The sequence below is a fragment of the Ambystoma mexicanum genome, chromosome 11 (genome assembly GCF_040938575.1).
Source record: "Ambystoma mexicanum isolate Mex_15411 chromosome 11, UKY_AmexF1_1, whole genome shotgun sequence".
Lineage (NCBI taxonomy): Eukaryota > Metazoa > Chordata > Amphibia > Caudata > Ambystomatidae > Ambystoma > Ambystoma mexicanum.
Genome location: NC_090934.1, coordinates 991,188,581 through 991,211,844, shown reverse-complemented (window position 1 = coordinate 991,211,844; position 23,264 = coordinate 991,188,581). Strand labels below are relative to the sequence as shown.

At 44.8% G+C, this 23,264-nt stretch overlaps 1 protein-coding gene across 2 annotated transcripts in view; it reads left to right on the top strand.

Moving 5' to 3' along the window:
• LOC138504001 (inactive cell surface hyaluronidase CEMIP2-like) overlaps nt 1-23,264 on the top strand; it is a 721,493-nt gene that overhangs the window by 176,414 nt on the left and 521,815 nt on the right. For both annotated transcript variants that reach the window (XM_069624166.1, XM_069624167.1), the window contains exon 3: nt 17,486-17,968. In XM_069624166.1, coding sequence (XP_069480267.1) covers nt 17,486-17,968 — 483 coding nt within the window. The remainder of the gene's footprint in view (nt 1-17,485; nt 17,969-23,264) is intronic.

Sequence of the window (23,264 nt, the reverse complement as noted above, 5' to 3'; positions counted from 1 at the left end):
GGTCCATCTGCAGGGAGAACGCGTGGCCGGGGAGCTGCAGCAGGGAAGCCTGGCTGCCCAGCTTTCACGCAGACCCACACGAGAGCTGTTCACTTCCTTTTCTACCGAAATGGAAAAATCCGACTTTAATTGAAACCATCCGGCTTTAAAGGTTTAAGAATGTGAGAGCATTCACTTTCCCTTTGCAAACGATTTATTTGGCCTACTGCCGCCCCCAGGGGGTCTGTTAATACATATGCGATATGCACCAAATAAAATTAACTCCTTCCTTTCCGCTCCCTTGAAACCCAGCGAAGAGTCCTGCCTATGTGCTGCTTCAGTTTTTGTAATGAGGGGAAAAGGTGAATGGCGTCCAATTACCACTGAGCTGTACATTCATTTTGTGGAAACGTGCACAACACACTTTTAAGTATAACTTAAACAATGTTTAAGTATAACTCGACGTTACTCCATGGTCACTGAAGGATGAGAGGGGTCTAGTTTGAATTGCTGATGGGACTCTGGCGGCGAGTTGGGGGGGCGGGGAGTTAAGGCAGCTCAAATCTCAGGATTCCAGCCGACCACAGAAGGTAAGATGGCTGCTGTCCTCTCCTGTGCCAAGATCTGCAGATTTCCAGAGTCTAGTGCAGCGGACATGGGCCTTCATCGAATAATCTTGTATTGATCATACAAGCCACCAATGAGGAACACGGTACCTCGTCACGTGCTATCAGAGAGGATTCTGGGATTAGTGACATGATTCTTATTGCTTTGATCTGGGATTCAGTTGGTGCCATGCCTATTGATGGCTTGAGTTTTAAGTCTTGGCAATTTGTATCTTGAATGTATCCCATGCGACACCAGATTCTTTGTTGTTGTGCTATTATTATTAGTTAGCATTTCGAAGAATGATGATAGTGTCGCTCTAAAAGACCATTGGTACACTACCACCCACAACATGTGCTTAAACATTAATTATAGCGATGGGATAAAGGATGTGCTTAAAGAATAAGGCTCTAGGTGTGTACGGCCACAGAGAAAGGGGTTGGGGATCCATTAAAATACACAATAAAATTATGCAGGTACATCATTTCACCAAAATGCCAGGGGTAGCAGAAGTGACATCACACGACCCTTGACCTATGATGACATCACAGGAAATTATGTCATTTGACCCCACCCCGAAATGACATCCCAGGAAGCGATGCAACACAACCTTTCACCGCTTGACAAAACGGGAAGTTGCATCACATAGCATTGTTCCTAAGTACACTTTGAAAAATATGTTTACGATATCACTGTAATGTGATATACATTTCATACAAAAATGGATCACCATATGTATCGTTAAGATGAGTGTGTCACGAACGAGGCATGGTTCGCCTACTTACATTTGCCTCGCTCTTCCCCACTGCTAACCCCAAGATTCGGGGTATCTTGTCTTTCCAACACCCCTTCATTTACCCAGACTCAAACCCTGGTCTCGTATGCATCCTTTCTGGCCTGCTTCAGGGGACGGTGCACCTGCCTGAACCATAGTGCGCCAAGGGTCTCCTTAGAGAATACGCAACTCCAATTTAGCCCTTTCTGCTATACTCCATGCAGAACTTGCCATTCCCAGGGTTGGACTGGGATATAAAAATCGGCCGGGGCACCAATGAAAAAGTGGCCCACAAATTGAAATTAATTAATTTTCTGAACATACTGAATACTACCCAAGGGGGAATGGTTTGTAAAAATATATTTTAAATGGTGCATTTGAAGAATATTTGCTTAGCAACATTGGTTAAATCTATTATAGTAACTTATGAAACTGGCCAAAAAACAGGCCCACAATATGGGCTGTTATTTTGTGCATGGCCATATTGCCCTGTAGGGCAGTGCGAGCCTGCCCCTCCCCGGCCCCCCACAAGATGTTATGGGTATCCACATTGGCAGGTCTATGGGAGTTCTGTCCCGGTAATTAAAGAGCAAAGAAGCGGGGACTGACAAATTACAGAGTTGACCCATCCTCTTCCTGCTCCAATGCATGGAAATTTTGCATAATCCATATCTCATACAGCATTTCATAAACATGACCCATGGCCAAGGAAGCACTACGGTGTCCCGGAAGTGCTGCTACACTTATGGCCAGTTATAAAGCGCTACACGTCTATTATCAAAGCACCGCCTTGAACATCACAGAGAATTCAATTCACAAACACACGGAAATCTTGCAATCTTGCATTACTAAAGGCCATTATTGGTGTTTAGTGTCTGGATTTCTCAAGACTCTGGCCTACACGCCACCCCTGCTCTCCCTGAACCTATGACACTGTGCATCCAAACATAGTGAGCGAGACCAACCACTCCAAGGTGGGTTTGGGGGCACGGGGGTTCTTCCACCAAGAAAATTGAAAAAAAAAACTTGTCTAAACGGTAAAATGCCACTTACATTTTCCCAAATGTTGGAATTAAAAAAAATACTAGAACACAACAAAATCAGAAAATATCAAATTGGAGCTAAGCAAAGGAACATACTTGTCCCAATGAACGCTCTGATTGGTGGGCCTGTTTCCCCATTATTACTAGCTTCAATCTTGATAGCTATTTCCCCAAAGGATCAACCTCCTCCCATGTGCCCGACTTTGAGTCCCTTTTGTTTTCTAGTGTTGTGTATATTTTAATAATTGGGATTGGCCGTGCCCGAGCACTCGGCAATCTCGCAGTACAGAAGGGATGCCTGCTACTTGGGTACCAGGCAATGGAGTCATAGTGGATGGCCATCTCTGCGGTTCAGCTTCCCCACTTAATTTGTGGTGGTTTTTGCCAGGGCTCAGCCCCGGGCTTATTTTGGAGTCTCGGCACTCGTTTTCTCAGACTCAATCTGATTACAATGATGTGTTTTGACAACTTTATTATTAAATCTCATTCAGCAGTTGTCACACAACAAGCAACAACAGTGTGCATGGGCCACATTCTCTTCACCCTGTGTCCTTGCATCGTTATTCGTGAACTAGATGGCCCACATAGGCAGCACAGTGGTAATTATTCATTTTCATTGATAACGATGATTTGGAAGGTGACATTGCTGGGTGCTTGTGCTGGCCACGCCCACAAACTTCTGCAGTCCTCCTACATAACATTGGGGCTCCTCTACTGCTGCACTGCGCAGCAACACTACAACATTAGTGTGGGTTGGCAACATGAGGACAGTCGCCAGCCAGCAGCACCAACACATGGGAAAGGCCAGGGGGGAAAAAAACACTGCCTTTCATGAATGTCAACCTATACACAACGGTTTTACTGCAATGTTTGATAGACAAGTTTAACAGTTCAGTTATAATTTCCCGTGCATTTATCAATCAATTAAACTTAGTAGGAAAGCAGGTTTGCTATTTTTTGTGTGGATAGATGCTCAACATTTCCCAATTGCAACCTATACAATCCGAGCAAACTGTTAATAATGATGATGTGTTTAAAGAAGTGCTTAAACATTTGTCTTAAACTAGTGTGTTTTGTTATTTTATGTTGTTTGGCATCTGTAAATTACACATCTGCCATGGCTAGTGCATCCATCGCCCAAAATAGCCAGTGGGAGTTGCAGCGTTAACCCTTAATATGCAGGCACTGTGGGGGAACAGTCATGGGTGTTGGCAGCAGCGGGCTGGGAGTTGCCCGCCCGATGTGTCACAGGTGCGCTACGAAATATTTGGGCCCTGGCTTACACATTAAGCCATGCGTTTTCTTCAATTGCACCAAGCGTTTCCTTTGGCACCAGTTTGCGTTCTATGTTGGGGTTTGCATGAAGAGTGCTGATTTTTCTGGCCCCCTCCGCACCTGGAGCTACGAACGAAAAGGGGCAAAAGTGTTTATCAAATGAACTTCTTGTCTGCTGTATGTGTCAAACCTCTCCAGTGGTCCATTTTCTTGGGGGTTCTTCCCCTGGGTAGTAGGGGGTGGTCTGTGCACCACTTGGGACCCTCTGTTCCCTCTTTCTTCTTGCAGAGTGTAAGGGTTTTTGCCTGACCTGAACAGGGGCTGACCCCTTAGATCGCCCATGGGAAGACTAAGCATCCATATATCACCTCCAGGGTCAGGCTCGGCTGAAGAAGTGCAGGCGCCTATTTCAACATGGTTGCCCCCCCACCCCACCACCTTTGCTCAGAGCGGGAAACAGTCTGGGTCACCCATGTGGTGCATAGATTTTAATGGAGACAAATACAGCGAGGGGTTAACAACCGCCACTTGTCACGAGACGGCCAACCAGCAGGGAGCTGAAACACTAATTGCCCACTGATTATGCCCTCAGCTTTTAGCACCGGTTACTCCACATCACCCCCTTGCTGACAAAGAAGAATGTATTGCTTTTCAGAGGTCATTTAGTCAGGGACGTCATTTCACCAAAATGCCAGGGGTAGAGGCAGTGACATCACATCGCCCTTGACCTCTGATGACATCACAGGAAGTGATGCCATTTGACCCCACTCCAAAGTGTCATCACAGGAAGCGATGGAAGACAACCTTTCACTCCTTGACAAAACAGGAAGAAGCATCACATAACATTGTTGCTAAGTACACTACGAAAAATATGGTTACGATATCACTGTAAAGTGATATACATTTCATACAAGAATGGATCACCATATCTATCGTTAATATCCGTGCATATAGGCCTATTTACCAAATTACTGTGAATGCAAGCAGACATCCAAGGCCAAACTATAATGATTTGTTATTATACAGCACTTATGCTTAAGCGCTTCATATAGAACAAACATACATACAATATCACCCAACCTGTATTGGTACTCATTCATCAACCTCAGCAGGATGAACGATGGAGTTGACGTTGCTGGTAGCTGAACCTGCAACCTGCAGATCACAAGCATATTGTAGCAGCAAGCGCTCAACCCACTGAGCTATCTTGACAGCTATAGGAAAACCAGCTACTCCAGAAACAAAGAGCCACATGCTGCTGGCCCAAAGAGCCACATGCTGCTGGCCACAGCCCAGGATCCCCTCCCCCCAAAAAGTGTATTTTTTTATAGTTCTTTCTTTTCTTTTTCTTTTTTTTTTTTTAGGGGTCGCAAGGGAGACCTCAGGGGCGACCCCTAAATGATGTCCCTGCATCTAGTGTTTCAGGTCCCTGCTGACTGGCTGGCTCGTGATAATCGGTTGCTATTAACACTGGGTGTTTTTCTTTACTTTAAATGTGCGCTTTGCATTGCTCGGGTTACAAACCTCATTTGTTGGAGCCCTTCTGCTCGTCACTTCCAAGTGGTGGCCTGACGGCCTCCAGCAATGAAGGGCTCCAGCAAATGAAGCTTCTAACGCAAGCGCTGCAAAGCGCACAAAGGCCCAGGATGAACATAATATAGAATGGAATCTATTTCTGTATCGTAAGACTGCTGACTGGCAACATGGGAGCAGATGCTGCCGTCCACCCCCCAGAGGCTCCAGGGCCGCTTTCATTTGAAATGGTTGAAAGGCCCTGCCGCCGTCCCTGTCAAGGGGGGTCGGGGTGGGAGTGGCTGTATCACAGGGGATGGCTCGAACTTTCACACCGAGTTTCCCAGTCTTCCTACATGGGTGATTAAATTGGTGATGTTGGTACAGTGTGCAGAGTCCTGTGTGCACATCATCGCTGAGCCACAGAGGAGAGGCCTTTGGTGCATCGGCCCACCGGATACATTCCAGTCCAGACATCCCTATAGGCCATCCCACCACTGGTTACAGGGGAAAGCATGTTTTATTTTCCTATGTAACCATCCTTGTCACCCTATCTCTAGGGCCACATGTATGCCGTGTATACATGTCATATCATAGCATATAACATATATGCTATACCATGTCGGATATACCACCAGTTAACATGGGTCCTATGATGGTGGCTTAAGTTTTGGATGCGTGGAAATATCATTGCATGGGAAAGCGGCGGACCTCTACAATCAGGAAGAGTCTGCCTCGTGCCAACATGAGTAGCCGGAGCTCTAACTAGGCCTGGAATGGTAAACCTTCCAAAATGTTCTGATTGCAAATATGTTCAGGGCCTTATACCCAGGGCTGCGGGTAGTCTGCAGCCTGGCAAAGTACACACCCATGGAGCCTTATCACGAGTTGGGCAGCATCCCAACTGGGATTTTGCACAACTGTATTTGCGTTACTGCCCACCCGTCTGGCGGTATTACCCTCGGATCACGGGTTGAGCAGTAAATGTAATTCCCTATTCCCCATTGGGTCCATTGGACCCAAAGGGGAATTTTTGGCGCAATTACTGCTGGCGGTATTACTGTGCGGTAATTGCACCAAAAATCAGCATTTTTCTGGCGCATTTACCCCCCAGTCTAGAGCTGGGGGTAAATGCTGCCAGACTTGTGGTGGGGCGGACCCTTATATGCGGCGGTAATAGCATTACCACCGCATTTAATGGCTACCACCCAACTAGTGATGAGGCCCACAGTCCTTTGCAAATTTACCCTTACTTTCTGGGGTACACGAGTACCAAATTAGTAAATGGATAGAGGTTTAAAATATTTCATATGTCGCACAAGCTTGACAATATTTGGCTGTGATGGCAGAGGATGGCATAGGTTTTCAGATGTTGTCTACCAGAAAGAAAGGCTACCATCCATGTGCGTGTCTCCATTTTTTATTCAATACAACCTTGTGATCTTGGTCAATCAGCATATTTGTAGCATTTGTTTCCATGTGGAGGAAAGCGGTGGCTTTCAGGAATGGCTGAATGTGTTTCATTCAATGCAGCCTTGTAACCTTGTGCTTGTGGGCTCTTGTGTTTCTTATGCAGAAAAACAGCGGCCATTTGTAGGTGAAGGCGTTGACTGCACTGCAACCTTTTGATCTTGTGCAAACCTACTTTAAGTTCTTCTTTTCGAGAGGAAAGCTGCTGTGATTGTGCATCAATCATTCCGATTTAGTGTCTTACCAAATAAGTGTGCCATAAACTCCGATACACGTCTTGTATCTTTGTTAATTTATTGCACTCTCTGTAAAAGGAGGCCTTATTTCTCAGTGTTTTCATTCTATTGAGCTAATAATCGTCCACATTGGTTAGGTCACTCACCCACTCCCTTCTATAGTCCACACCTCCGAAAAGGTTGCCTAGTTCGGCTTTTTAGGGCACGCCTCCAAGTAAATATGTGTTCTTTAGTTTTTAGGGCCCCTCCTTTTGCTATCCCACGTAGGGCACTGGTTATATTGCTAATCCTGGTGCTGCGAGTTGAAAGGATGAGTTATCTTGGGCACAGGCCACTGCTGTGTCATTGTGGAAGAGGCATCAACTCTTTTATTTCATAAATGTAGGTTTGGGCAGCTGTGCCCCGGCAGTGGCCTGCAGAGAGGGCGCGACCTGCAGAGAGGGCGCGACCCGCCTCTCATCCGCCGCACGTCCTCTTCTGTCATCATGGGGCTCTTTGCTCCGGAAGGAATGCTAATTGGAGGGCTGGCTAGACAGTGTAGCCAATTGGAAGGATGCTTTCATTCGTATTACACTGCTAGTAAAAATGCAGACGGGCAGAGGATTTCATTTCATGGACTGGCATGCGACCCCGAATGCCCAAACCATTTCTACATAAGCACGTGTGTGCACTATTCAGAAATGACACATTCTTCAAATGACATCAGCTATTTAGGGGCGCTGACATTTCGGACCGGTCCAAAACCTGGCTGTATTTTGTGCCATGATGGGTATTTCGGGTGGTATTACAATTCTGCCAGCTGCTTATTTATCACGTTGGTAATTACCCTGAGATGTATTTGGGAGTATTTTGCACTTCAGTAATGGCAATTTCATTACCGCCCGTGGTAATTGACAGTTAATGCGGCAGTGGTTTTAACGTGCGTTATTTACACTGCAATGTCTGCATCGGCGCAGCAGCTATGGGAATGCATGGAGTGCATAGTCCAGCGGGTCTTGTTTATGTTCTCAATGCAGCGTCTGCATCAATGGATGGACTAAGAAATGAACATGTCACGGCTTCCACGCAGGCGCAAACTGTAAGAGATTAAACCACTAGCAGCGGCCATCCTAGAAGCAACAGCTCACATTACAAACCGGGAGGCCCCCGGGTGGATCACATTGATAGCGCCACGCAAGACGCCGCCCTGTCTGCCTCGACCACACTATTCTTACGTCCCAGAGCCTATCTTCCAGCTCACCTCATGTCTCCCTTTGCAGTTCGAAATTATGAAACCAGGATTACTTCTGGGATCTCCAAGTTCGACTTCCTGTCCACTATGCCAAATGACCCCAATCGGCTATCCATATAATTGAAGACACAAAATGGCGCATATTGCTTGCTCACTGTTGATAATCTCACCCCCAAGAAAAGATCCAGATGGCATTGGGAAATACAATCACACGCAAGAAATTCGAATACAGAAGTCTTTTCTGCAATTGCATCGAGTTGGCGTTTCTAAGTATGCTTATTAACCTGACTAAAAACTCTCCAACGCTCTGCATACTCGTCCTCAAACACTGAACAAATCACACACATACCTCTGCCCCAGAGAGAAGAAACACCACACACTACTACAGACACCCACAACACCCAACAGGCACCTGAACGGACTGCACACAAATCACCCCGAACACGCACATGCACTAAAAACACCACATAACGTCTACCAACTAAAAACACACCAGCACACATAGACCGGTTTTTCCGAAATGAATCTACCAAGAGCACATCAAAGCTGTCTTGCGAGGTTCCCTGTCAATCCTACTAACCAACCCCTCCCAATAGTCTTCCTTTTCAGATCCGCCAGAGCACCTGGAGATCATGAAAATGGCAGCAGTGCATGGTATAACTCACAATAACATAACATTATTACAGGCCACCATTTGCAACATTGCAGTCCACGTGCCAGCCTGCCATGTTGGAGGTAGGTCAGTCGCATGTCCAGTATTATGCCGGCCAGGATACTATTTAGTGATCTAATCAGTCATAGGATGGCTTTCATGGATGATCTCAGAGTTTGCGTGGGTCAGGGGAGGTGATACACTGCTATTCTGAATGGAACTGAACCCGTAGGCCATTTAAGCAAGATGACGCTATCTGGGATGGATGGAGATGCAGAATTTACTCTCGCACCAATAATACGACTGACTCAGGAAGTTGGCAAAACGTAGCTGTTTCATTAACAATTATCTAAAACAGTGAGTACAACGGGCATCAATGGACATCTCACAGAATCTCTCGATCACACTCAACGAAGTGTAAAAAACACTCGTTTATAGCAAAAACTTGTCATCATTGACTTCATAGTTCGTGGCAAAATAAGAAAACCTAAATGGGATTGTGGTTGGTCTACAGTGAACATCTACATACACTTTTTATGGGGGATAGGATTGTAATTGGGTCTCTAAGATCAGGTGGACAACTATGCCGACCCCTACTGCAAGTTATCTTCGCTGTCATAAAATACACACGTTTCATTGGCTTTCAAACTATAGGGCTTCTTAATACGTGGCACTCTACAATTGGTTGGCACGTTGTACCGTTCTGGAATATTCCATTCGCTAGCAGCACGCAAGATGGTACCCCAGGTGCAGGAGGGTTGGCCTGACCATGCCTCCCCACCCAACTGGCCCATCATCCATGATCACTCCTACTGCCTGCCAGTCAAATTGTCTTTTGAACTCAGCCTTGCAAGTATCACTGCTCCTGAGAATAAAAGGGAGTGTGAGCACAGCCTTATCTTCAAGTCTCGATATAGTTTGCCCAAAGTCTATTTCCATCTAGACCATGTCACAGGAGACCATGTTTGAGCTCTTTTTTTTCGTATTTAATAATGTTAAATGAATAAAGATTGGCACTTATATTATTTTTCCATTGCACCTCAACAGGAGCTTGTCTTGCTTCACACGTTCGTTGGATCTTCTCGAATAGATAAGCAGTTTCTTGGCTGCCCCAACCCTTGACACTGGGCCAGACAAGCCTTCTCGATTCTTCCTTCATTGTCGGCTGTTTTCTTCTACTGCGCCACACTTTCAGCCCTTTCCTTTAAAGGGGTGCTAGTTTGCTAAAAGACAACGTGGAACATCGATATATATACATATTACATGGACGCAGTAGCTCCATGTAGTTATGGTTAAGTTGGTGTTTCCATAGGAAGAGCATTTTTTGGGTGGCTTATAACTTCGCTCCCTCTGGACGAATCCTCACCAAACTTTGAATTTTTTTGCAAAGTTTGGAGAGGTTTGGTCCAGGGGGCCAAAGTTATAGGGGGGGTCCCAAAACTTTTGTTTTTCCCGTAGACATAATGGGAAAAACCTTGCGCACGCCTACAGCTCAAACCGTTGGACGGATTTACACCAATTTTGCGGCAGGAGCGGGGGCTTGGTCCCAAAAGCGTGCTTTTGCAAATTTGGTGTAAATCCGTCCAGTAGTTTTTTTAAAATGACCAAAATGTAAGGCAAACAAATTAGTGATATCTCCGTTCGCTCTGCGGGCGGACTTCCCTATTCGCTCCGCGGACAGCGCCCCGATTGGCCAAGCGGCTTGCGTGCAACGTGTTCGCTGATTGGACGGCGTGGTGCGTGAAGCACTTCAGATTTTTTGTGGCGCCCGCCATCTTGCATTCACCGACGACCAAGGACAGCGCGGTGAAACTTGGATTAAAAATTGTATTTAGTGGAGTGTGTTGGTGTGTAAGAGTGTTTGGGGAGGGTGGGGGAGTCTGAGATAGGTTCAATGTTCTGTTTTTTTTATGTGCTAGACGCTTTTGTTGTGTTCGATTTGTCTGCGGACAACACGGCTGTTCTGAAATTTTCTATATAAATAAATGATGGTGTGTTCTGAGGACGGAGTATGTGTCCGTTTTGTTCGCAAACAAGCTAAAATTGAGCTAAGAACACTCATGGTGTCCTTAAATGTTCGTACATAAACAAAATGGGGGTGTCCTGAGGACACTGTCCATATTGTACTCTGGCAAGTTGAATGTGTTCTAAGAACACTTGCGTTGTCCTGAAATGTTTGCAATTAAACAAAATGGGGGTGTTCTGAGAACGCTGTTCATATTGTTCGTTGTCAGGTTGAAAGTGTTCTAAGAACCCTCCTTATGTCCGCTGACATTACAATTTCCTATGGGCCTTACCCGACTTTTTGTCCACTAAACAAACGATAAATTAGGCTGCTGTGCGCCGACATTATGTGATAATCCCATCACTTGCCCCATCGACCTGGCTGACCTGTTTTTGCGACACTAAATCATATCTCACGCCCCTAAGCCTGACATTATCAAAGCATTCATATTCCCCGCCGCTCTCCGTGAGGTTACAGGGTTAGTAGCCAAACCCGCCCAGTCGTCTCCAGTCCTACGCGACTTTACACAGAACCCGCAAAACAACACACATCATCTCACAACACAGCGCGCCACAATTCGGAATATGAAACTGTGATTTAAAAGCAAACAGCAACATTGTACATTTCGTAAAGTACATTTATTTGACATCAAATGTTTAGAGAATATTCAGCGATTTGCATTTGTCTTTGCTGCCGATCGCAAAAAAAAGTTCATCTTGAGTCACGCACTGTTCCTTTGCGCTACACAGGGTGTTGGTTTATGATAAAAGAAGCACTATGGTCGCACTGATAATCGGAAGGCTTTTCCAACAAGAGGCATTATGGATTATAAAATACTAGCATATTAAAAATGGCAGTACACGTTTAAGAAGCGACAACAGAACAACCTAATCATTGTGGGGTTTATTTAAATACTACTGCATTTGCATGTGAATGTATGCATATGGATGTAATGAGTTTGCATCTGTGCATTCACGACTTTCATTACAAAAAAGGGGTGAGCTTAATGAGAGGCTATAACAACCATGCCCTCGGCAATCACCCATCATGCATCTGGTGAATTATGCAAATTAGGTTATGACATCATTTAGCTACTTCTAGCTACTTTTATGACGGCCAATAGCTACTTTTCTTACTAAGGAGTTGCCAACACTGCTCCTACGCGACTTCATACAGAATCCAGAAAACAACACAGATCATCTCACAACACAGCGCGCCACAATTCGGAATATGAAACTGTGATTTAAAAGCAAACAGCAAGATTGTACATTTCGTAAAGTACATTTATTTGACATCAAATGTTTAGACGATATTCAACGATTTGCATTTGTCTTTGCTGTCGATCCACAAAAATTCATCTTGAGTCACGCGCTGTTCCTTTGCGCTACACAGGGTGTTGGTTTATGATAAAAGAAGGACTGTGGTCGAACTGATAATCGGAAGGCTGTTCCAACAACGAGGCATTAGACCACCATAACGGTTGGTATGTTGCTTCTAGCCGCTAGTACCGCGTAAGGGCATATTGGTCCTTGGCGATTGTCCCATAAAATGGTGAGGGTCATGAAGTTGTTTACTAGGAGCTGCACCTGGCAGTTAAAAAATCCGTCGGCCGGGGTCTGAAAATCGTGGCATTGACAGTAGGGAAGGATGTACCTGTTTTAAAAACATAAATTAGAATCAAGAGCCGGTCTTCATTAAAAATATTCATTTGATTTATTAGGGCGTGAAACTATTTACTAGCGAGGATAGTGCAACGGAGTATGTTAACCTATTCCCACTAACCCACCCTCTCTCCTCTGCCTTTTTCAGAGCCGTCAGAGCGCCAGGGGACCACTTCGGCGGTGATAGTGCGCGGTACAAAACAATATGCCACATTGAACGAACAAGTACAACTTAAACAGGCTTTAACGCCACGCTATTGTTATTATATTCCGGTATAAAATAATCTAAAGGGTTACTTACATTATATTGGCATTTTCCATTGTCTACGTGTAATGCAGTCCCTAAATACGACTCCGTCTGTGCCAACGATCTTTCTCATAGTGATATAATATATAAAAGCGGTTTCGTTTCAGAAATTTCATCCTTATCGTCTCTCACGTTTTTGCACCACTCCTTCAAAAGAAGTCTTTTGGCACGATCCCTGTCTGTCAATGTAAAAAAACAATAGAACCTTAAAGTGCGAGGTGTGGGCCACTCCGGCCCGCGAGCAAAAAATGGAAGCAGCTGACCTTCACTGTGAACGAGCATAAATTCTTACTTTGCAACATTCTGTGTAAAGCCATCCCTGAGAAATTGCTTTTTACACTCCATCTTTGTATATTGTCTGTGTGCTAATGAAAAAAGTTTGTTAAAGGGAGTTTATGGTTAACTTGCACTACTAAAAACCTATGAAATTCAGTAAAAAAACTTTGTTAACGGGACGTTATGGTTAAGTTGCGCTACTAAAAACCTATGAAATTCAGTAAAAAAACTTTGGGGGTGCTGTTAGTGTGAAGGAGGCCCATAGACAACAGCTGACAGCGTGACTCTGGCCGCACTGGGGACCTTTCCCGAAGGAACCCTATGCTTCACTTTGAGACGGGCCACCCAGCCACATGGGTTCTTTTTTTGACTCTGCACCACCATGCTGGTGGATTGGGGTCAGACCCATAGAAACCTGCCATGGTCTTTCCCAAAAATCCGGCCACTGGGTGCATTCTATATCCACCACTCGGCGAATATTGGACATCAAGTGCATCTCCCTAGGGATTCTTTGCTTCAAAAATGGAGCAGTCAGATGTGGCAATCAGAATGCCTCATTTGTATAAATAATGCGCTCATGCAAACGTAGGAAGGTCGAACTGCATTCTCCCTGCATAATTTGGTAATTTAGTTCTAGAGTCACTCATGTTTTTATGGTATAATTTTGAGAAATACTCCAAACACGGTGCATGTCATGTTTACTACTAAATACATTACTTGTGTTTCACATGTGATTTGTATAGATTTGAGCCCATGTTTGATGAGAAATAACATAATCGTATTATTATTTTTAATAATTAGCCTAATCATGTGCCAGGTAGAATATGCTCCAGTAATATATGTACCAATGCCTAATAATAATTATAATCCAATGTCAGTGAGCGCAAGCTCCAACAGTACCTGAACAACTACCTGTAATGGCAAAATGGTGATGGCTAAACCATTTGTCATTGGGTTTTGGGTTTTTCACAAATCTCAACCACAGCAGCAGTAGAAAATCCACTTCTTAAGAAACTTCAGTCTGGGTCCTGTAGGGGAGGTATGGGGTCACAAGCATGACACTGGCACAACAGGTACAATTAGCATTAATCCCGATACACTGACCCGTGCCACCTTTTGTCTGTTTCCATTGGAACCTGCTTAATACAAAACTAATTATGATAAGACATAAGACGATCCCAGCAAACTTGAGAGGGTGCAGGTTTTGTAAGGTTGTTGTAACTGTAGAAACTATGAAATGCTGGCTAACGATCTGTCCGGGGCTAAATGCATTTTGCGACTGCTATCTGGGCAACTTTCTTCATTCGGCTTCGGAATTTGAATGAAATGCACTTTGGCAAATATGCCTGGATGCCTGGTGGGCCGCACCAGATTTTTTGTAATTGGTATTACCTCTTTTATTAGAGCACTCAACTTAGAGGATTTTTAGTATATCAATAATTGTTATCAGTTTTATTATTTCTGAGGAATGCTGCTGATTTGAAATTATTTATCTATTTGTAAACAATCTATTGTGGATTTTAAATGTTGTATTATTGTATCACATGTTCTATGCTTGAAGCTTTTATTAAATGTTGATTTGTTTTTCCACCAAGAATAATAAGAAAAAGTACAATTTGTAAAACCTTTTTTGAAGATTTTGGGGCTGGAAAAATTCCTACTTTACCCTATAACTAAGATGGGTGTAGTTAAACGATAATAAACAAAACAGCCCTAGTGCAGTCTGTCAAATCAAAATCGCCTATGCTAACAAAACCAGATGCCTGCCCTTTCTCTTGTACAAAAAGTGTATAAAGGAGAAATGTATGCAAAGGAAAGATCAGTGTTCAAAAAAATAAATGTGGTTGAACCAGCTCTCCTCCCCACGTTAGACCACACGGAGTAAGGAGGTCCCTGTAGGCAGGATGAAAGACTCTGGCTCGAATTTTCAACACAGTGAACACTTCCAAAACATGGATAGAGACCAGCCTGGTCTTCCACATTAAAGTCTCTCTTTCCAAATAATGTTTCAACAAAAAGTTCACGTAGGTTCCCCTCTGTCAGGCTCAGACCTTTCGCAAAAAAGTTCAAGTAGGCTGCAATCTCCCGGGTTCAGACCTCATTAGAACAAAGTTCAACAAAACTTGCAAGGGGCTCCCTTCCCCAAGCTTATTACACTTCGAGTCTCTCTCAGTTGGGCTCAGACCGCTTTCGGATGTCGAAGACTTTCAAATGTGCATGGCTTTCTTTACAGAACTCTGCAAGACCACTTTGACTCAAAGTTCAAGGTTCAACTTTCACGCTCCCTCTAGGAGTTAATTTTGTTAACTTCTCTTTTGCCGTTCATTCGCTTTATTATTTAAAACAATTCACCTTTCACAGACACTTTCGAGTGGGCTACTTCCTTTCACTGGACCACTCTGTTACTCAGTATCGCTGATTTCACAGCTGTCCTTCAAAGTTAATTCACAGGTCTGCCTTTCTTTGCATCTCATTCACATGCGTGCAGCCTTCACTTGAGATATAATGTTGCTACTTCAAACTTTAGCACACACCGCTCTCTGAGGTCACTGCCAACTCACCGGCTGTGTGTGTTTTTTTTGGTTTTACGATTTCCAATTCACAAGTCAAGGTTAGTACCACAGGCTTGGCCTTGCCTCCCCAACTCTGCTGTTCACCCACGATGGTCGCTGGCGTCCTTGAAGCACAATGCAGCCTTCTGATGTGGGATCTTGGCTTCTCCACGTGTCTTTCACAACCTGTCGGAGACAATGACTTCTAGTAGGGAACTCTTAGGGTTTTACAACCTGCTGCTCTCATCCCTTGGTCTGTCGCTCAGCTCAAGTAGGTTTGCCTTCACCCCGGACATTCTGCTTGTACCCGTGTTCCACCTTGCTCAGAGTGTGTCTATAGGTTCTGCCTTTTATCTGTGCGAGGAGAGCTGATTGGTATCAGGTATATGCACTTAAAGTCAAGTGCCTGACTTTGCCTTACGCGATTAGCGGGACATGTCCAGTATGATGTGTGAAAGTTAGTCTTGTTACTCAGTCACCCTCTTCCTCAGCCCAGTGTTTGTGTAAAAAGGGGGGCGGGGGAGTTAGGACCTCAGAGAATCATAAAAAATAGGATGGGTAAGATAAACGAAAGAGGGGGAATACAGCGTCTCACCATCGGCTGACTCGCCCCCACCCCCCAAAGACCCCTCTCCCAGGTGATCCTCCCACACTGGTCCACCCCCACGGTCTGGATCCAAAGGCGGTGGCCGTGCCCTGGCCACCTGAGAGAGAGAGTCTGCAGGGATAAGCGGGTGAGACTCCCTCTTGTTTCTCACAGTCCCTAGCAAATTAACAACCTAACCTATTCTGATGGGGTTCAGACATTCTATTGCTTTTTTTCCTTGCACATTTTGGCATAGAATCTGGACCAAACCATTGTCAAAATTACTTAGGAGGGCATCAGTTTGTCAATGGGAATCTCGGGCCACTCGACCTGGAAGTCTGGTCTGTGGACCTTTCGTGATCACAGCTCTAAGAGTATAAAGGGCAGGTCATTGCAACAAAAGACCACAACTCAAAATCCGCTCCTCAATGGCCAGCAGCGGGTTTCCGGGATATCCAACAATAATATAAATGAGATAAATGTCTCTGCAATGGATCCAAGTGGGAAATCATTAATGTATCCACTAGAGACACAATGTGGGATCTACAAAAGGCAGCCATGCACAAGGCCACTTCTTACCACGAGACTCTCCAAGGCAGCAGAGTAACACTGCGTGTGGGTGATCCTGAAAACGGGGCTAGTCCAGGTGGATTTATAACAGTAGATCTGTACTCTCGCCTACACTTCCGTGGATCATAGTTTCGATAAGATTAGTGAGGCGTGGCATACACCCTCAATAACCACGTGTACCTGCATCCGCTGCTCTTCCAGTGATGGGAAATGTATTCCACTTACTTTTTATTAAAGTGTTTTTTCATCCAAAATAATAATACTTAATTCTACATCACAATGGACGATAGCAAACTATTTTTCTTCAAAAAATTGGCTTAAAAATACATACTTTTTAAAAGTGTTTAACTACAAACATGTCTTTAGAGGTTCGTATGACCTTGTAAAACAAAGAAGTGCTGTAAGACAGTGTGTAGGGGCTTCCACAGCACCAGCCTCTGGTAGCACCTAGATCCCCAGCTTCAATGCACATGTGTGATCTGTAATCAACGTTCAAGGCTTTAGCGACCTCTTCAGATGTTTTGAACTACAACTCCCATGGTCCTTCAACACTGGCTATGTTGACTAGGGCTGGTGGGAGTTGTAGTCAAACACAACTGGAGAACCAAATGTTTTAGACCCCTGGCTTGGTAACTGCTTTGCCAATGGATTCTGTATTTGCAAGTATTTGCTATTTTTGATATTTTGATGCCTCTTAAATCACTGTTGGTCTGCTGACATGGTGCTCGCATGCATTTTGTATTTTTCAGCTCCTCCCGAGAAGGACTCCCATCTGAACAGAACATTGAGGAACGTGGACTATGACACCGCTTTTGGCAGTAAGGATGTCCCTCGAGGGATCAGCGGATCTTTGAGAAGAAAGGAAACTCTTGGGACATTGAGGGCAGCCTCCCATAACCGGACCCATTTTTGGAAAGCCAGGCTCTCCTCCTGCAATGAACTGCTCAAGCTCTCGCGTCATGCTCTGTCCGATGTCTTTGGATCAAGCCTGGCTTGGACTGTTCTTCCGTTCCACACCTGCGACCAAATGGCTGAGCCCCCCGAGATCCAAATCAACCCCTTGAAGCTTCTGCAGGCTAATGTCAAGCCCTCGATGATGCTGCAGGTGCTCCACTTTCTGGGGGACATTGGGGTACTCGCGACAGCGCAGCAGCACAAAGCGTTGGCCCTTCTGAAGAAGCAGATCCTGAAAGCACGGAGGCCGTCTGGAAAGCCTGATTGGGAGCGAAAAGGTAGAGTGGCTCTGATGTCATCAAAGAGAGCACAGACCTTTCACTAACACCTTTCTCTTCCATCTGCACCGGCTTGGCTTTTTAGGATCTCTTTTGTACTTGTGTGTGTGTGTGTGTGTGTGTCCTTGTATGTGTTTCTCTTTAGAGGGCAGGGTATTGAATATCTAAGGTTGAGGATAAGAACGTCCTCTTTTCTGCTGGTCCTGATTTCTATTCTTCTTTCTGTTTCTATGTGAATCTTTGTGAAAAGTGTCTTAACAAGACTGAACAATGAAGTCTAGTTAGTTCTGGCTATTAGGTAGAGCTGTGAGCACTGCCTATAAGCCCAAATTATGTGCATGAGACATGAAGATCGGAGAGAGATGAGATGTGATGTGGTACACATCCTGTGGGCGTTCCCAGTTTGTACCCACTATTGAGTGCCCATAGCCATCTTAGTCTCTATGGCCACTCCGACCCACTACCGACCCACTACCTGCCCCTCCCCTCTCCCACTACCCACCACTCCCCTCCCAAAACACACATCCTAAGATCTTTTTTGGAGCTAACTATATGCTTTTAAGGTAATGCATATGTCATTTCTAGGTAGTCTTCTGATAAATGGTTAATTTTTGTTATAAACCAGCTCCTGGTGTAAAACAAGTGCCTTAACAAAGTGTGCCTTATGCCACTTGATTTATAAGCAAAATGTGTGTTGTTGTAGTTGTTCCTTGTACTGCATTCCTGTTACAAACAAGCATAGAAAAAGCCAACATGTTTTGCTCTTGTACAGGCATTAGATAGGCATGTCATAATATGCCCAGCCTCTCACACCATTTGCCAGCTGTTGCAATCATGTGGCAAATTAGTACTTCTATGGCAGAGCATGGAATGCCTACACAAAACCCCAACCTGTTGGCTTTGTTAATACTTGTTTGTAAATATTTTTGCATATTCTGAAACTGGCAACTACCTGGTAACATCAGGGCATTTTTACTCATACTTGACAGAGTGACATTCATACAAGCGAGATGTTGCTAAACGTATCATTTTGGAGGCATACATTGTTCACAGTGTGAGGGTCATTAGCAGAATGGCCTTTGTGCCCTGTGTGAAGTTATGGCAGATGGGAAGCTTCTTGGGGGTGCAATATATTTGTTCAAGGGTACCTTTAGGCAGCTTCATTTTAGGTTTCAGTAAAACACCCCATTTATCGCATTTTAGATGGCAAAGTTCTAGTGTTGAATTCGATGTAATCCCTTTTGCGAGCGAGCGAGAGAGTTGGCTGATCTGAATGTCAGTGCTTAGAAAGCAAGCCTCTATGCGCTTAGATGAGTGGGCCAACAGTATCCAGTCATTGCATCGAATGCAAAACATTGAATGCCAAAAGCATCGAAAAAATGCATCGAAAACAAGCATCAAATGCAATTTTTTCAAAGGTAAAGGTTTTATTTTAAGTATAGTGGGTTTTAAGGGGTAAAAAAACAGGGGTTGGGGGGGACCCCCCATTAAAAAAAAAGAAAAATAATATGCATTTGAGGCTTTTTTCCGTTGCTTTCTTTTAGATGCTAAGGCAATCAATGCTTTGGCATTCGATACAATCACTATAAACCGGGCCAACAAGGCTCCGTTTGGCCAAAGTGCGGCAGTTTGAGTTACTTCACTGTGCAGCTAATAGATCTGACGAGTGTAACTATACAAATATTCTTTAAAAAACACAATTTTCCACATTTTATTTAAAAAAACTGCCCCATCAATATTACCCAAAGAGCCTGTCACCAAAGAAACACATCGACATTTGCGACCGCGGGCCACTTTTCTTTATTGGTGTCGGAGTCCATTTTATGCCACATTTCGACCCTGCTCAACACGTCTTCAGGGTCCATGATAGTTGATGGGTTTCAGCCCCTAACTTGCGCACCGGGGGCATCTCCTTAAGTATCTCCCTACTCTGAACGGGACGCATTCTAGTGTTTTTAGGGCAGACTGAATGTGCTCCCTGTGATCTTGCCTCGGCGTGGCTCTTGCAGTGTGCTTGTGTGTGGGATGCACAGTTTCTATATTGATTTACATGGTAGAGCTGCAGAAGTGCAGTAGTCCAGGCTGGACGTGTCTGCTGTGAGCATGAATGGTGTTTTGTGATCATTTATAATTCACCCATGGTTGTGTACAGTGGTATTGGGCATTACATTGTATTTAAACATTGAAGTAATCCTTAGTGACACCTTGAAGAATAGTATAAGACCACAGGTAAATATGCAAATTAGCCACCAAAAGGAACCCATCCATTAACTGTGCAGCAGCTTTTACAAAGTAACTCAAACAGATTCGTAGCTGGAAGCATAACCTTATTCAGCTGAGGCTACTTCCTGTTGGAAAGTAAAACCGGCCATAGTCACTCTTCCATGCAGACAATATTGGCCTCATCACGAGTTGGGTGGTAGCCCTTAAATGCAGTGGTAACGGTATTACGGCTGCATTTAAGGGCTGGCCCGATCACAAGTTGGGCACCAAATGGGCTGCTTTACCTCCAGCCTTTCTCTGGAGGTGAAAATCCCATTTAGCGCCCTGTTTTCGGCATAATTACCGTTGGCTGTATTAGCATACAGTATTTGTGCCAAAAATTCCTCATTTGCTCCGAAGGACCCAATGGAGAATGGGGATTTACCGTTAACACCCAACCCGTGATCTGGCGGTAATACCCCAGGACACAATCTGCAATACTCTGAATGGCTTTCAAGGCAGGATCGCCTCAGGAAGGGATCGCCTCAGGAAGGGATTGCCTCAGGAAGGGATTGCCTCAGGAAGGGATTGCCTCAGGAAGGGATTGCCTCAGGCAAGGATTGCTACTGTTCCTGATGAAGGCGAGTGCCCGACTCTTCGGCAGAATTTATGGGAAAGACAGTAACTTCCTAATAGTCTGCCAAGCAATGAAACGTACAAACAGAGCAAGTGTGAGTCAGAGGTTCTGATGGTTGATGATCCAATCGGAGATGACCTCCATCTTTCCTACCAGGAGACTGAAGAGCGAGGCTCCCCATACAGTGGTTAGATTCTGATAGACGCAGAGATGCTGTCTCTAGGTTCTTATCTACTGAGGGATGTTCTTCTCACTATAGTGTAAAGGCTTCCGCTAATTGACACATCATGATCCTTAAGGCATCATGATTTTCTAATCGATTGCTTAGGCTACTGGCGGAGGACCAATAAACGGTGTCCCTTAATGTCCAGCACTTGCTACCATTTTTATTCGTCCACTGGGATCAGGAGTAGAACCTTTTCTAGACGACATAGAGAGTGTGGTGTGTTGACTGCATGGACTTGGAGCAAGCAGTGGCTGCTTCGCCTGGTGCATTATGCACCAAGCAGCGCATACATCCCTCTAGGTGTCGGTCCCCTGCAACAGGCGGGTAACTTGCCAGGAGAAACCACATATCCCAAGAATCCCAATTTTCTACATGAAATTCACATTGCCAGAGTTGAACCCAGTAACCATAATGACCAGAAAATGTTCTTGTAGCTTGAAAAAGCTTTCATCCCACCTGTTCATGCTCTTTCATGTTTCACCAGCCGATTAAGTTATCATCCAGAAAAATCTATGCACGCGTATCCAAGAGACATTGAGGATGACAGACTGAATGCCTCCTTGTGAGCGTTAAGCTTGACCCCTGATGATGGCGCATAATGGGTAGATACACTGAACATTAATTCTGAGCCATTCTCATCTGTTACTAAATGAATGAGAGCTCACTTTCTTTGACCCCAGGAATCTCATCCTCATACCGACATTTAGTAGTCGTCCAGTTCCAAGACGCCCAAGCATCTACAAGGGCTAGTATCATCTTGTCTCTAGTACACGAATAGGGTACCCGAAATATTTGCAACCTAAGCTGTGAAGGCAGCGTAATGCAACTGCAAGTTTGCTCAACAGCATTCCATGACGTGAACATATCACCCTAGTACTGAGGTCTATTAATTGCCTCCCGGCAGAGAAACCTGTTCCCTTTCAGACCCTGCGAGTTTCCACCTGGACTAAGTAACAGTCTGGAGGACACAATAAATGGGCTTGCATATAAAGTTAACTACACTTTTGACTGTGGTCAGGATTGTCTCTCGTACCTGCCGTTGAGAACTCATGGCTCTGTTCCGAGTACTGTACAATGGTATTCTGTTTAAGGTGCTCTGGGAGTGGGGGATTAATGTACCCTGCATGGGATATATGTGTCATTTGACTCGTTCTCTGATGCTTGAGGAGTAGTGAACTCCTGTGATCAGCAGGCAGTCTCCTGTCTAAGGTCTCTTTTCCTGATGCTTGAGGAGTAGGGGACTCCTGTGATCAGCGGGCAGTCTCCCATGCAAGTTCTCTTTTCCTGATGCTTGAGGAGTAATCGACTCCTACGATTAGCAGACAGTCTCCCATGCAAGGTCTCTTTTCCTGATGCTTGAGGAGTAGTGAACTCCTGTGATCAGCAGTCAGTCTCCCGTGTAAGGTCTCTTTTCCTGATGCTTGAGGAGTAGTGAACTCCTGTGCTCAGCAGGCAGTCTTCTTGCCTAATCTCTCTTTTCCTGCTGCTTAAGGAGAACATCATGAAGGGCAGCAGCTCTAAAAACCTGGCTCTTTCCGTAAACCATGATTAAGACCATCTAGGGCCGCTGAAACCCACCAACACCAGGAATCATGACTTCAACCTCGAAAGTAGTTACAGTCAGCTTATAAATGTTACAGCCGACTGACAAATGTTCAGCCTGCCCTTTAGCATCACTACCTTGGCATGACTAAGTTGGTGGGAGATATCTCCTGTCCTATCACAAAGTATCATACCTAGACCTACCCTGGAACTCACCATAAACCACAGCCAGAGACCCGGAAAATGGGCTCCTGAGACACATAGTGCTGAGCCTAAGAATAATGACCCTCTGACCAAGCAAGACATAACTTACTCCGGTACTACCTGTGAATCTACCTCAGAGTGCCGCTACAGCGAAACACGAGGACGACCACTACCAGCTCATCCAGAATGTAATCCAGGAAAAGTAGGCTCCTAAGAGTAAATCATCCACTCCAGACACTCACCTCTCCTACTACTATACTCGCGCTCTACTTAACACCATCACACAATAGAGGGCAGCTATACCCCTGGATCAATGTTGGCTTAGCTGTACACATAGGAACAATACTCCATGAACACCACAACATCCTGCTAGAACGTAGCTGTACCTGACTGCAGCACACATAAACGTCTTACACAGGCCTACATAGGCCTAATGCCACCAGAATGCCATCTTGGAGACCAATCACCATACTGCACACATTTCG